The following is a 13,788-nucleotide window of genomic DNA, read 5'->3' as shown; positions in this document are numbered from 1 at the left end:
TTTCTATACTTTACTGGTAGTATCCAAGGAAGAAGTCCATGCTTAGAAGGTGGAGTCGACAGCTTTTTCATTCTATAGGTCTAAACGTTTGCTGTAAGGCTCAGCTGTTATATAGTGTATATCTGTAAAATTATTGTAGGGGCATGTTCACATGGCAGATATATTGTAGAAAGTCCTAGAACTGTCTCATACATCTGAATGAGGTTTGCAGAAATCCATGCACATGCTGCAGAAACAACCCCATCCAGATGGTCTTTTCTGTAATAAATCTGCCAGGTTCCTGGCTGTGCCCACTAGTATCCAAATACAGGACTGTGCCAGAACAGGAAACTTGCTGCGCTCCCTCCCAAAGCAGGTGCTCTGCTTGTCTAATCATTAAATTGGTACATTTGTGCTTTTTATCATACTATAATTTTATAATAAATTTAATAGCAAACATTTCTTTAAATATATCATTCTGGACATACCAAAAAAATGTACAAATCTAAAACGATACAGAATTAAGGTTTGTTGGAGCACAACATCGACAATGTGATAATCCAATGCAGCCTTTCCATATCGTACAGAGCAAGCACAAGTTGGAGAGATCAGTGACGGATTGTCTGTAGCTTGTCGTGTGCCGCAGTTGTAAGGATACCATCCCCAAATATACAATCACATTTATCTGCAAGTTTTAGGTGCATGGTAAAATCAAAACTATACTCAGCAAGGACTCACAATTTGTCTAGTAGTCTGCTGCCTAATTTTCCATTCCCTCAGTAAAAAGAATTAAATGTTAAAAAGAAAATCAATCAGAATGTGATTGTGCCGGCTGCAGGCGGAGGTCCATGTCCTCCGGAGACATGGACTGCAGATCCATTTTTAGAGGAGACCTTATGATACATCTGCATTACATCATTTGCTTCATATGGCTACTTGGTTATTCTCTACAAACAGTATAACTAAGTTCTTCCAGATCAGTTGCTCTGCCATCAGAAAACTGAAGCCATGGCCATAAGTTATTTCAGTGCTAGCCATCAGAACTCATTTTCAGCATAAGCATTTTTTTTTTCTCTTGTGGAATAGAGATCAACAAAAAAAGTGTAAAACAAGCAAGGAACACACCGGCCATAAAGCCTGAACCTGCCGCCATCTGTCCTTGGAAACAGCTGCAGTGATATCATTGCACCCTACTCACAATACGGAAACCTCTGCCCCTTATCCAACCGATGCACCACTATTCTTTACTTCTAAAGCTGGCAGACAGCCAACTCTCCCATATACACAGGAGCACACACCTGTGTTCTCTATGAGAAAGCTGCAGACACGTCGACCGGCGGCTTTTCTCTGGGAAAACAATCTGATCGGCAGACCGAATTCGGACATGAGCGATCAACATCTCTCCCGCCCCTCAGTCTCCTGGTGTTCCCATTCACATTACACCAATATTGGTAGTTCAGCCAACATCAGTATAATGTGTATGGGGGCCTTTAGATATTGAGATGTTGGTTGTGAAATTAAAACAAACAAACATACTGACTGATATTGACATTATGACAGCAGACAAAAAATAAATTCTAAGGACGAGGATGCACCCTTACAGGCAAAAGGACAAGTTTTCCCCTACTGGAATCTCTTTACTATTATTGCAGTAGTTATCTGTAATAATCTTCCTATAAAAAAACTGTTCCGCTTTCCGGAAAGTGCGCCCCAAACTGTGTTAAACACATAAAACAACAAACTCCTCAGGTATCGCCCTCTCAGCACTGACTCCCCGACACTGCTTTGGTAGGTTTTGTGTTTTTACTATAACCATGAACAGTGATGTCCTATTAACAGTGGGCGTCACCGCTTTGCCCAATAACAGAGCTCTGCGTCACGTCAGTTTCAGTGCATGAACCGCTGAGCTCCGTGAACGGATAGGGCAGTGACACACACTGTTGATATGACGTTAGCGCGGTAGTCAAAGACTGCTTTACGTATTTAACACAGTTTGGGGTCAACTTTCCTGAAAGTGAACAACCCCTTTAAGGTTATGTTCATGAAGGTGACAAGCCTTCATTAGCATGAGAACAGCCTATTTCAGGAGCTGGGAACCGTCAATGTTTGTTTTTTTTTTAATAACAAAAATTAGAAGAAAAAAAAAATCAAAAAGGAAAATAACATACTTACCGCATGTACATTTATAAAATTGTTGATCATGTTGATCTGCACTCGGGATCAGCAGCGATAAAATGCACTCTTAGGTCAGATTGGCTCATACATTATGTACATACCTGTAACTAGAAATGAGCAGATTGATAGGTGGGACTCCGGTCCAGCGTCCGGCTCTGTAGTACTTGGTGGATAGACAGGAAGCTGGCAAAACTCTTACCTTTTAGCGTCGCTTTTGGGTCATTCCATGTCAAGTGGACCAGTGGTCCCCACTCGACCTTCTCCGATTTTGCTGAAAATTTATAAGGATGTGCATGTATGTTTGAAAAGAGGTTCTGAAAATGTTTAGGGTCAGATCTCAAATACATTGGGCACTGTTGACCTTTCACTGGAGAGTCCACCAAGCCTGCGGCTTCAGCTAAGAGGATTTTGCAAACTTTGGCACATAGCCATTAGAGTTCTATAATGGCTATGATGCTGAAATTTGGCATACTAGCTCAACTTTTGCTGCTAAACACGATAAAATTATTACCGGCTATGACAAAACAATATTTGGGCCGCAATTTTGTGTCAAAGTAGCTTGTAAAACGCATCGCATAAAATGTATGCCTAACTTTGCCCATATATAACTCAAGACCAAAAACCAATAGTAACTGGTGCTTTGCCCTGTACACCAAACATCTACATGACTTTGTATTGCTGCAATATCACAGTCAAAGCATATGTATTTGTGGAAATATTCACACCCACATATGACAAACTTAAAAAAAACAAATTTTACCTATTTTTAGGTCAAATTTCTCAAAAAGGGTACCCCTAAAATATATTAATTCTGATATCATTAGAAAGAGCACATTTTTCTCTACAAGGATCATTGGGGTTTTTTTGGAGTCTCTCAGTTTAAGAACAGAAAAATGCCACTGAACTTGGTGTTATTTATGCGCGTAATGCATTGATTTTGTGTTTGATTTTCAGATTCTTATCACGTTACAGAGTTGTATTGTTGCTAGCAATGCCTACTATAATCAAAAACCTATAAACCTTTTTATTTATGAAAAGTTATTGACTAATAATAATAACTAATAATAACTAATCAGTGATTGCTCACGACATGACACAGTTGCAGTCCACACTTTGACAGTAATTGTGGAGTATCTCAAGACTCTCATCAATGGGATTCGTCATATCCACTACTTCAGCGATGGATCTGCAGCTCAGTACAAAAATTTCAAAAATTTTCTCAACTTGTGCCACCACAATGCTGATTTCAATATCAGCGCTGAATGGAATTTTTTGGTACCAGTCATGGAAAGTCGCCCTGTGATGGGATTGGAGGGACAGCAAAGAGGTTGGCAGCTCGTGCCAGTCTTCAACGCCCAACTGAAAACCAAATACTGACCCCGGTGGATTTATTCAACTTTTGCAACGAGCAACTGCATGGAATCAAGTTTTTTTTTTGTTCCAAAAGAAAAAATTTACGAAATAGGGGTATGTTCAAGAGGAAAGGTTCAAAGATGGACATACAATTGCTGGAACAAGAGAAAATCACCAGTTTGTACCAATTGATGACAAAAAGATTCGCAATTCAAGGGTGTCAAATTACCCATCATCTTTCATTGCCCATGTAGATAGATCTGTCAGATCAAAAATGCCTTTTGTGCCAACTGCAAACCATCAGCCAGGGCAATACATTGCCTGCATTTACGATAGGAACTGGTGGATTGGAAATATTTCTGAAATTTCAGTCGACGACCATGATGCATTAATAAATTTTATGCATCCTCATGGACCAGCTAGCTTCTTTCACTGGCCTGTGAGAAATGATACATGCTGGATTCCCGAGCAGTCGATCATTGCAATAATTCCAGCACCAGCTGCAACAGCAATGGGCCGATAATACAGCTTCTCTGAACTCATTATGTTGCAAATTCAGCAACAATCCCAGACCACTTAGACTGAACATTATGGCTTGGGAACAAACAAAAGATATCCAATATTAGGCTTGGGATCCTAGGCAAAGACACCCACCCTCAGACTTCGGAAGCTGTGATAGAGACCGCCCGCGGCTGGCCTTGCACGGCTATCGGCCATGGCTCCTAGGCGATGGGGCTGCCAATTCTCGAAAGACAGCATTATTACAATTCTTAATAGGATTATAATACCAATTCTTAGGGAATTGGTTGTGGTATAACCACCATGGACCAACGCAAGGGTTTGAATAGTGCAGTTACCATTCATTGCGTATTAATAAATAACACCAAGTTCTGTGGCATTTTTCTTTTCTTAAACTGAGAGACTCCAAAAAAAAACAATGATCCTTGTAGAGAAAAATGTGCTCTTTTTATATTAGAATTAATATATTTTAGGGGTACCCTTTTTGAGAAATTTGACCTAAAAATAGGTAAAATTCGGGTTTTTTAAGTTTGTCATCATATGTGGGTGTAAAAATTTCCACAAATACATATACTTTGACTGTGATATTGCAGCAATGCAAAGTCATGAAGATGTTTGGTGTACAGGGCAAAGCACCAGTTACTATTGGTTTTTGGTTTTGAGTTATATATGGGCAAAGTTAGGCATAAATTTTATGCGAGGCGTTTTACAAGCTACTTTGACACAAAATTGAGGCCGAAATATTGTTTTGTCATAGCCGGTAATAATTTTATTGTGTTTAGCAGCAAAAGTTGAGCTAGCATGCCAAATTTCACCATCATAGCCAGTATAGAACTTTAATGGCTATGTGCCAAAGTTTGCAAAATCCTCTTAGCTGAAGCTGCAGGCTTGGTGGAACCTCCAGTGAAAGGTAAACAGTGCCCAATGTATTTGAGATCTGGCCCTAAAAATTTACAGAACCTCTTTTCAAACATACATGTACATCCTTATAAATTTTCAACAAAATCGGAGAAGGTCAAGTGGGGACGATTTTTTAAAAAAACTGGTCCAATTGATGTGGAATGACCCTTTTGAATTGTCAGGTCTGTCACAATGTCATCTCTGCGTCAAGACGCATGTCTCTCCATTCCTGGCAAGTCAAAAAGCAGTGCCAGAAAGTAAGATTTGCGGGCCTCTCGTTTATCTGTCAGGTATTACTGTCCTAGGCGCTGAATCGGAGTATCGCTAATCGATCACCTCTAACTATAACCCTCCCATGCCTTGGTTGAACTTGATGGATATATTTTTTTAACTTTACTATATTCCATATTTTTTTTGGACAAGATGAATTTCATTTAGCAAGAAAAATTCTTACCAAAAAATGTGTCATACTACAAAATGTGGTGAGGATGAGGTGCGTGTTTATTGATGATGTAGCTGAGCTGTGTGCACATGTACTGAGCTCTGCAGATAGTGTATATATTATAAATCTGTGTGTATAATACACATGCTGCAGAAAACCACTCACAATAACTATTACCTCCTGATTTTACCCTCTTGCATTACAATTAGCGGTATTGAGCCTGCCACTTCTTTACACTTCACGGAATTTTTAATACTTATTTTTCCTATTTTCTGATGTCACAAACTGGGGTTGTCTTAGATCCTGTATTTATCATGTGTTCCAAGGCAGCAAACAGACTTCTGCAGGACAAGCCAAACCAACAGGTGACAAGACAACTTCTCCTGCTTTCTTTGAACATCTCCAATGCTGCCCTCGTCATAGACTTTGTTCACATTAACATTAGGATTTCTTTTGTATAACAAAGCCATGACAGTCCTGCTAGATTCAATTGCAAGTACAAACCAGTGGAGCCCAATGATTTTAATGGTACCCATCAGTCTCCTTGTATTTTTTAGGTCAACAAAAGGATTGACGACGGCGCTCTACTTGCAGTAGAAAAAAAGACAAACTGTGAAGTGCGAGGGAAACTCTTATGGAGGCTCTAAGTGCAAATACGAACAAAACCTTGCAACCCGCACGTCTTTGTATTGTCTTGCATACAACAACAAAAGGATTCATCCTACTGGTGTCTATGAATGGAATACAATGAAGCCTGTGCCTCTGAAAACAAACCATTGACTTTGTATGTCCACAGAGATTTGTTCCAGGACTACCACTGCTGTAAAGGAGAAGTCCTACATTAATATTCCATCCAGCAATGGTTGCAGTCAGTAAAGAGAGCACACCAGACCGGATCCCGGTTACACAGCAGGAGAATAACACTTTGAGGTATCCTCACACTCCTATGGTGTATAATGATGGCGCAGTGCAGCACAGAAATAATACACTTCTCTTGTGAAGAGAATAACAAAAATAAAAAGAAATTATATTCCTTTCCATCAAAGTGCCAGACAAATGATCAAGTATTAGCAACAACCTGGAGATAAAAAGGTGTATAATAAAATAAAGCAATCTCTGTCTCTGCAGTCCTCAGCTCCTGGTAGACCCTCTCCATTACTTTGGGGCAACGATGTAAACCACGAGATCCAGCAGAGGAGGTAATACTTAGTGTTCTTGGAATACATTTTGGCAAAGGTGCAGTAAACAGTCTGATAGAGCAGATGACGACGATCGTATCCACAGCACCAGCGTACCCTCTTGGAGATGGCAGTGCAGCAGTGATGGTAAAGCGGGCACTAGCTGGCATGCAACTATCCCCTCATCACCTGAAAGACACAAGGAGACACTCAAGATTATAAGCAGCCACAAAAAGAAACATACATCACAATCTGAATATTTTTGCTGTACTTCTCTTACAGTGAGATATAGCTGGAACCTTAGATTAAAGGGAACCTGTCAGTGCAATATGCACCCAGAACAACGAGCAGTTCTGTGTGCATATTGCTAATCCCTGCCTTACTGTCCCTGTATACACTAGTATAGATAAAGAGATCTTTAGAAAAAGTATTTCTAAAGATCGCAAATGATATGCTAATGAGCGCGGGGACTAGTCGCAAGGGCATTTGTTACCTTGACTAGTCAGTCCCCTTAGCATGTAAGCATGCTCCTGTGGGCGAACAAGCTAATGAACGCACAGCGTCAGAGGCATGGTTGGTCTCACCCGTCTCTGCTGCCGCCTTGGCAGACGCTGGATTTCGGCTCAGTGCGCATGATCCCAGCACTTCCAGTCATGCGCACTATGAAGCTGGTTGTACGCATCTCGGCTTCAAACTGGTGTAGTATGCATGACCAGAACTGCTGGAGACTTCTGATCATCTGCACTGACCGTATGCCCAGCTTTCTGAGGCGGTGCAATGAACACAGGTACGCGGCGTCACTGCTGCTGATGACGCTGTGCAGTGGGCTTTTAATAGCATGTTAGCATGGCCCTGTGGGTATGCTAACATGCTAAGAGGGCGGAATGAGGGCAGGAACAAACAACCTTGCGACTAATCCCTACACTCATTAGCATATCATAAAAGACATACTTTTTCTAAAGATCTCTTTATCTTGCTACTGTATACAGGGATTAGGCAGGGATTAGAAATTAGGCAGGGATTAGAAATTAGGCAGGGATTAGAAATTAGGCAGGGATTAGAAATATGCACCCACAAGTGCTCATGGTTCTGGGTGCATATTGCACCTGACAGGTTGCCTTTAAAGTTGAAACCCATTTTGGAGGGTTAGGGGTGCTTCACACACAGCGAGATCGCTGCTGAGTCACGTTTTTTGTGATGCAGCAGTGACCTCATTAGCGATCTCGCTGTGTGTGACATTGAGCAGCGATCTGGCCCCTGCTGCGAGATCGCTGCTCGTTACACACAGCCCTGGTTCATTTTTTTATTGTTGCTCTCCTGCTGTGACGCACAGATCGCTGTGTGTGACAGCGAGAGAGCGACGAAATGAAGCGAGCAGGGGCCGGCATCTGGCAGCTGCGGTAAGCTGTAACCAGGGTAAACATCGGGTAACCAAGGTGGTTACCCGATATTTACTTTCGTTACCAGCCTCCGCCGCTCTCACGCTGCCAGTGCCGGCTCCCTGCTCTCTGCACGAGTAGCTGCAGTACACATCGGGTAATTAACTCGATGTGTACTGTAGCTAGGAGTGCAGGGAGCCAGCGCTAAGCAGTGTGCATGGCTCCCTGCTCTCTGCACATTTAGCTGCAGTACACATCGGGTAATTAACCCGACGTGCACTGTAGCTAGGAGAGCAGGGAGCCAGCGCTAAGCAGTGTGTGCGGCTCCCTGCACATGTAGCGACGTTATGATCGCTGCTGCGTCGCTGTGTTTGACAGCTAAGCAGCGATCATAACAGCAACTTACAAGGTCGCTGTTACGTCACAGAAAATGGTGACGTAACAGCGACGTCGCTGTCGCTATGTGTGAACCCAGCCTAAATACATGACTTATCAGATTACCGGGCTATACCTTTAATAAAGGCATTATGGAGATAGCCTTTCTTTCAATTAGTAAAACAGCCTCAATAACTGCTTCCATTGGGTTAGAGAACTCGAAATTAAAGAAGTTTTTGTCTTTGGGGACATTATTTATTTTAATTAAATACATGCATTTGGAGTTAAAACTAATTTTTACAATTGAGCATCCTAAAAATGTTGCAGCAATAGCCTTCCACAGCCTCTTTGTGCTAATGTATACAGACCATATAAACAGAGCAGAAATCAGACTGCAATGGTCAGGTGGGCCACAAGTCTCCCAACCTGAGCGTGATAGCTATACAACGGTCACGCTCAGGTAGGGAGACCTATAGCCAGTCTGAGCATTGTGGTCTGATCTCAAACCTGTTGATACACACGTCTGGCTAGAATGACTTGAACCAGTCAGTAAGCTCACTCATGTGGTCAGAGAGAGATTGTAACGGATGTGTGTTTCAGAGCTTCTCTCAGCTAAATCCTAACCAAAATTTGTCTTTCAATGAAACCCAATAGCATTATATAAAGATCCCAATTGTTTGCAGCCCTGCTGTTAATAACACAGTGGGGGTGTCCTCTGTTTATGAACACAAGTTACAAAGTGTGTTTCTCACTCTGGAGGACATGTTCTATCCTGCATTATGGCTTGTTCATAAGCTGCGTTTTTGCCACTGGAGACAAAAAAACAACAACAAAAAAACGCAGAATTTTGCAGTACCAACAAACTGAATGAGCTTTGTGAAATCTCATGCACGTTGCTTATTTTCTCCTCACAGATTTGGTGTAGATTTAAAACTGCAACAAGGCAATTATGTCAGTGTATTGGCTGCAGATTTCACACAAACTAATGAAAAAAAAAAAAAAAAAACCTGCACCAAAAATTCACATTTTCTTCTGCTGCGTTTTTCCTGCCAAGAGATGCAAAAATGATTTACCAATTACTTCACGTGCACACATACCACAATTCTGGGGTTTACATTTGTTTTGTTCATTTGATGTACACTATTAAAGTGTAACCGTCTTTTTAAATTTTTATTTCATAAATCAATGGTGCACATGAAAATAATCAACTCTGTGATACTTCTTATCAGACAAATTTGCTTCTTTCTCTGCCAGAATTGATCAGTCATTATCAAAACTCTCAATTCTGAGATAAAATCTGTATTTTACCTCTAGCTCCTGCCTTTAGCTCCTGCTGCCTGCCTCTAGCGCCTGCTTCTAGCTGCTGCTAGCGCCTGCCTCTAGCTCCTGCCGCTAGTGCCTGCTGCCTGCTTCTAGCTACTGCTGCCTGCCTCTAAGCTCCTGCCGCTAGTGCCTGCCGCCTGCCTCTAGCTCCTGCTGCCTGCCTCTAGCTCCTGCTGCTAGCTCCTGCCTCTAGCGCCTGCTGCTAGTGCTTGCCTCTAGCGCCTGCCTCTAGCTCCTCCCATCATCAAAGAATCTCACCAGTAAAATCTGCCATTATCTCCATAATGATTTATGAAATAAAAATTAAAATGACAGTGACACTTTAATTGTATTGGTTAAAACATGTAAAATTTTACCTGATTGGGGTTTTAGAGATGCAGCAATGCCAAAATATTTTTATGTTTTATTTAATTTTAAGGCCTTGTGCACACACTGCGTTTTTACCTGCGGTTTTCCCCGCGGTTTTGCTGCAGAAATTTCTTGAGAAATGTTTGCAACCTTTCTGCAGACATTTCCCAGCAAAACCTATGGGGAAAAAAAAAATAGCTGTGCGCACACCGTTTTTTCTCAAGAACATTCCTTTTGCAGAGTTTGAGAAAATTTCTTGAGAAAATGTGCATGTCACTTCTTTTCTGCAGGTACCTGCGTTTTTTGCCATAGATAACGGTAAAAACCGTGGGGACCAACTTGCGGAAAATCCGCGGTAAAATCCGCGACAAAAACGCGGGTGCGGTTTTTACCGCGGGTGCGGGATTCTTTCAGAGGGTCCATTTTTTTCTTAAGAAAATAGCACTTTCTAGTGCGCACATAGCCTAACGTGGAGTAAAGGGGTGATTTAAATTCTTTTACATTTTCATTTGATTTTTTTTTTCCTTCTTTCTCCCCCTAGGGAAATTAAACCTGTGATCTTTGTATTGCAGTATATAGAACAAGTGATCAAACAGTGTTGAAGTATCTAGGAAAAATGTATGGTGACTGAGAATCACAGGCGTGCCAAAATTGCAGCCACGGGTGCCTTCAACGGGAACGCCTTGAAGTAAAAGGGTGAGTATATCTTATTTCATTTTTTCACATGAGCACCACAGCTGCTAAGTCAGCCAGGAAAAACACCCAAACTAATCCAATATTGACAGACAATCTTTTGGTGCAACATTAAAGTTCTGGGGGAAGGGGGGGGGGGGTGTTAGTATAGCTTAAAGAGGAAGAATTGCATAGAGTGAAATAAGTATTGAACACATCACCAATTTTCTAAGTAATATTATTTCTAAAGGTACTATTCACTTTCAATTTTCACCAGATGTCAGTAGCAACCCATCCAATCAACACAAGGAAAGCACCACGGTTACTTACCAGTAGCCGTTTTTCCAGAACCCATGACAGCACCACGTGAGAGAGGGATCCACCCAGGGAGGACAGGAAACCATTATGAAATAAAAGGGGAGGTACCTCTCCCCTTCGTCAGTTGATTACCGAGAAATGAGAGGACCTCCAACAATCGTTAGAACTTACTCCATCACCATTAACACACACAAGCACACCCAGAAGTGCACACCAAGGATGAGATTATATGGGTGCGGTCATGGGTTCTGGAAAAACCGGCTACCGGTAAGTAACCGTGGTGTTTTCCCCTCACCCATGACAGCACCACGTGGGAGATTCCCAGAGAAGCACTTTAGGGAGGGACCACTGCCTCAAGCACTCGTCTACCAAACGAAAGATCAGCCGAGGAGGATAGCTCCAACCGATAGTGCCGGAAAAAAGTAGACTGTGAAGACCAGGTAGCGGCCCTACAAATTTGGTCAATAGATACCTGCGCACGTTGGCCCAGGAGGTAGACACCGCTCTGGTGGAATGGGCCCGAATGTGCTCGGGAATGGGCACCCCACTAGAGGAGTAGGCTAAAAGTAATGGCCTCCCTAATCCACCAAGCAATAGTACCTTTTGACACCCCCAGACCCTTGGTACTACCATGAAAGGAGATGAATAATTATTTTGTTTTCCTCACTGCCCTTGTCTCCGAAATATATTGAAGGAGGGCCCTTTGCACATCCAGGGTGTGAAATCTACGTTCCCCTTCACTAGTGGGATGGCTGCAGAAGGAGGGCAGGACTATCTCTTGTGTTCTATGAAAATGAGATGCGACTTTTGGGAGATATGCAGGGTCTGGCCATAAGATGACTATCCTCAAGGACCTGAGTGTAAAGCTGCACAACTGATAAGGTCTGTAAATCACTGATCCTCCGTGCCGAGGTTAATGCGACTAGCAAAATTGTTTTAAGAGTAAGCAACTTCAGGGAGAGTTCTGTCAGGGGCTCAAAAGGGGGGCCCGTGAGGGCATCCAAGACTAAGTTTAGGTCCCAGGCAGGAACTTTTGGTATGACCACTGGTTTAGCCCGACCACTAGCCGTAATAAACAGTTTAATCCACTTGTTGGCCGCCAGGTTACAAATGTACAGGGCCCCTAAGGCAGAGACCTGAACCTTGAGAGTGTTCACAGCTAGCCCTAGATCAAAGCCCTTTTGTAGGAATTCCAAAATGCACTCAATAGGGGCTTCCGAACCCAGGGGACTATTTGAGAACGTCAGGAATTTGTGCCATACTCTCCCGTAGATTTTGGTGGTAACTGGTTTAATGACTTTTCAACAATGTAGAAATTAGGTCAGAAGAAAACCCTTTGCTCCTCAACAGTTACCTTTCAAATTCCAAGCTGTTAAATGGAACCCCTTCACTTGTGCGTGGAATACTGGTCCCTGTACTAACAGGTCCGGAACCTCCGGCAGAACCCAGGGATCCGTGACAGACATTGCCCTCAGGAGAGAGAACCACGGTCTTTTGGGCCAGAAGGGGGCGATGATAAGTACCCTCGCCTGGTCCTCCCTGATTTTTTGCAGAGCGGTCGGCAGCATGATAATTGGAGGAAACGCATAAGCCAGTTTGAAGGTCCACGGACCATGTAATGCGTCTATGGCGAAGGGCTGGTCCGATGGGTTTAGCGAACAGAGCTGCACTACCTGCTTGTTCAGTTTGGTGGCACAGAGGTCTGTCTGTGGCATGCCCCATAGAGTCACTATCTGTCGAAAGCTCCGAGGGTTCAAGGACAATTCTCATTGCCGCAGTTGATGGCGACTAAGGTAATCTGCCGTGACATTGAGATGACCTTGATGTGGAGAGCTGAGAGGGAGAGAAGATGTTGTTCCGCCCAGAGAAACATTCTGTAAGACACCTGTATGAGGGATGGGGATCTCGTGCCCTCCCTGGTGGTTGACATATGAGACTGTGGACTGGTTGTCCGACATGACAAGAACATTCCGCCCTCGGAGGTGAGGAAGAAAGGCCTTTAGTGATCGCTCCACTGCCCACAGGTCTCGGAGATTCGAGGGTTCTGCCGCATCCTGTGGTGACCATCATCCCTGAGAAATGTGCTCGTGAAGGTGAGCTCCCCAGCCGGACTGGCTGGCATCGGTAGTGACCACCCTCCGGTCCCGAGGGAGCCAGGGAACACCTACAGACAAGTTGTCCACGGACGTCCACCAGAGGAGGGAACTTCTGACCGCCAAGGATAGGGTGATGAACCCTTAGAAATAATTGTTGAATGTATGCTGGGCATACAGAACCTGCCATTGGAGAGCCCTGGAGTGAACGTGACTCCACGGAACTGCCGGGAAGCAAGATATCAGATTACAAAACAAGGACATAGCTTTCCTCAGAGACATCCTGGGATGGTGGATCGCCCGCAGGGCCAAGTCTGAAACCCGCTCAATCTTTTCTGCTGGTAAAAGGCACCGCTGACACTCTGGGTTGAGAGTGAGACCGAGGAACGATTGAATCGTAACTGGGTCCAACCGGGACTTGTCGTAATTCACCATTCAACCTAGGCTTTGCAGAGTAATTTGAAAGTACTGGAGATGTGCTGTACATTGCTGTTTGGAGTTCCCAATCACCAGGAAGTCGTCCAGGTAAGGAACCAGCAGAACATTTTTAATTCGTAAATGAGCCTACATCACTGCCACTATTTTCGTAAAAATCCTGGGGGCGACAGACAGCCCGAAGGGGAGGGCTCGGAACTGAAAATGACAGATTTTGTTGTTGATGGAAATAGCCACTCGCAGAAACTGTTGAAAATGTGGATGTATAGGGACATGGTAACAGGCATCTTTTAAGTCTA

General features: G+C 43.3%; 1 protein-coding gene across 1 annotated transcript in view; it reads right to left on the bottom strand.

Annotated features, from left to right (window-relative positions):
* Positions 1-5,029: 5,029 nt before the first annotated feature.
* Positions 5,030-13,788, bottom strand: part of AP4E1 (adaptor related protein complex 4 subunit epsilon 1) — a 163,672-nt gene continuing 154,913 nt past the window's right edge. The window contains exon 21 of the mRNA XM_075342741.1: positions 5,030-6,735. Coding sequence (XP_075198856.1) covers positions 6,575-6,735 — 161 coding nt within the window. The 3' untranslated portion in view covers positions 5,030-6,574. The remainder of the gene's footprint in view (positions 6,736-13,788) is intronic.

This window comes from Anomaloglossus baeobatrachus, chromosome 4 (genome assembly GCF_048569485.1).
Source record: "Anomaloglossus baeobatrachus isolate aAnoBae1 chromosome 4, aAnoBae1.hap1, whole genome shotgun sequence".
Taxonomy (NCBI): Eukaryota; Metazoa; Chordata; class Amphibia; order Anura; family Aromobatidae; genus Anomaloglossus; species Anomaloglossus baeobatrachus.
The sequence above is the reverse complement of the archived record's forward strand: the minus strand, read 5'-3'. Positions and strand labels throughout refer to the sequence as shown.